At 43.5% G+C, this 2,131-nt stretch overlaps 1 protein-coding gene across 1 annotated transcript; it reads right to left on the bottom strand.

Moving 5' to 3' along the window:
• Positions 1–415: 415 nt before the first annotated feature.
• On the bottom strand, positions 416–1,842 carry LOC132316551 (uncharacterized). Its single transcript, XM_059815029.1, has 2 exons — positions 621–1,842; positions 416–539 (listed from the first exon to the last, which is right to left on the bottom strand). The coding sequence occupies exon 1, from the start codon at positions 1,840–1,842 to the stop codon at positions 991–993; it is 852 nt and encodes a 283-aa protein (XP_059671012.1). The 3' UTR covers positions 416–539; positions 621–990.
• Positions 1,843–2,131: the final 289 nt, after the last annotated feature.

The raw sequence follows: 2,131 nt of genomic DNA on the forward strand, positions 1-2,131 counted from the left end.
GATATTTTTGCAGTTACATCTTTTTTGGTTATTGCGGAATTGATAATGCATTGAAGTCCAACCTAATTCGAAGTGAGGGTATTCATTGTGTCCGGTGCACCGTACACATTACAACCGTCCGTGCTTGGTATGGAATTTTGTGATGGTGCACCAGGCACATGTAATATATTTCCCAATTCGGCATGTTCTTGTCGTACGTACGTGAACTTCTACCATTAGAGTGGACTCAACTACATTAATTGCCATTTTCGATTTGCATCGAAACTTGAAGACAATGGATTAATTCAACTACTTTGATAATCGGAAAAGTAGAAGGTTTGAGGAAGGTGAGGATTTACTGACGAAGCAAATTAATTGAAGAGAGAAAAGATAAAAGAAATACAAATAAGTTTGTTTTTAAACATACACACGAGTAATTTATTCAATGTATCCTTGAAACTTAAGGATCCTACACACACATATTATATATTTTGAGAAACAACAGTTATACATCAGAGTTGGATCGATGCGTCCAAATTGCTCACACGTCGTCCTTGTACCTGTCATGATGAATACATATATATTTAGTGTTAATTAAGCTTATGCGAAGGCAATGAGAAATTAAACTCTGAATATTTTACCTTCTAACGAGGAAAAAATGTTTGAATGAAAGTCAGAGCCAGTACAAAGGTTGCAGCAAAGACAGCCAAAGCAGTCCAGGGACTGCTAAAATAGTTGTGCAACAGTTGACTCGTCCAAGTCTTCCTCTTGCTGTTGTAGTGCTCTTCAATCCCAGTAATGACAGCTCTAATTTTGTTTGAATGAGTAGCAGCTCCACAGAAGGCAGCCAAGGTGTTGAATAGTTTTGCAACTTCTTCATCGGTGCCAAGTAAGTTATGAATGATGTGGTGTGATCGCAGCTCAATCACATCATCAGCTCCATTTATGAGTGAATTCATGAAATATATATAATTGCATTCCTCCGGGACATCGAATCTAAGGGGAGCCAATTCATCGGCCTATCATGTTCGAAAAGACCCTCTTTGTTGTTTGGTGGGTAACCACGACATGAGGAAGCGTCACCAGTCCATGAAGAAATCGAGAAGTGAAGGTGATGTCGTTCAAAATGCATGTGTTGCTAGCCCTGAATTGTATCCCTCGTGCTTTAAGTTCTGTGGCCGAACGAAATGATTCACTACCAAACATGTCCTTCAGTAGGTCTTCCTGCTTGGTTGCTCTATGTCGTTTTAATCTGGACAAGCTGGGACGTTTGAAGGAACAACAACCGGGTTCGTCTTGTTTACGAGGACCATCTTCCCCTCTCGTGCTGCTGATTTGTCCATGGCCTGTCATGGGAGAGTGGCTGCCGAGAAATCTTCTGCGCGTGAGTTCTAGTAAATGAAGGGGTTGCTGATCTCCATCATACTTGGCACCATTTGAACGTTGTCCTAATATCCAGGCATTTACGAAATAAGTGTCGATGAAGGTCTCAATCAATCCCTCCCCTTCGTCTTTTGGGAATCTTGCACTCATCAAGGTTTGGAGAACTAGGAAAGGAAGTTGGTTCTCTAACAAAATTAAGTCCCCTATTAACATAGCCCATCTACCATAGCCTAGATGCCCAGAAAGTTCTTTCAAATTGAAGTTAAATTGCACAAACTTGTCAATGATATACAGAAGAAAACAACCATCAACGAACATCATACGGGTGAATTCTCCATCGTCAATTGCATCTGTTGATCCATCGAGGCAGCAATTCCTTGCATCACTGACCACTTCTAATATCTTGTCAAGGAATTCATGGATGTCTCGTTTACTGTCAGCTACAAACTCTCCTGCCATTCCGGTCTTCACGTTTTCCATTTCTTGGAGCTCTGTGTCACGGGCCTAGAGATTTGGCGCAGCGGCACGGCCCGTGCGGCACCAAGGCGTTGCTTCAGCTCCCGCAAGCGCCCTGGTCAGCCACCAAGACCTGCCCTCCCAAGGATACATGCTGACTGGTTTCGGCCTGCCATGGCCTCGTCAGGGAACGGCTCCAGCTCCCGACCAGTTTGTGTAGGGATGGCCAACTCCCTTCTTCATAGTCAAGTCCACGACCAGCGACAAGCACCTCGAACTGAACCGAGTCGACCTGCCTGAACTCTGAAGAGGT

The sequence above is a fragment of the Cornus florida genome, unplaced genomic scaffold (assembly GCF_030987335.1).
Source record: "Cornus florida cultivar Cherokee Brave unplaced genomic scaffold, ASM3098733v1 CherokeeBrave_3.0.0_Hap2_Chr07, whole genome shotgun sequence".
Classification (NCBI taxonomy): domain Eukaryota; kingdom Viridiplantae; phylum Streptophyta; class Magnoliopsida; order Cornales; family Cornaceae; genus Cornus; species Cornus florida.

What these genes read in the sequence shown, in the direction of transcription:
- LOC132316551 (XM_059815029.1), bottom strand. Translation starts at nt 1,842, where the DNA reads ATGGAAAACGTGAAGACCGGAATGGCAGGAGAGTTTGTAGCTGACAGT.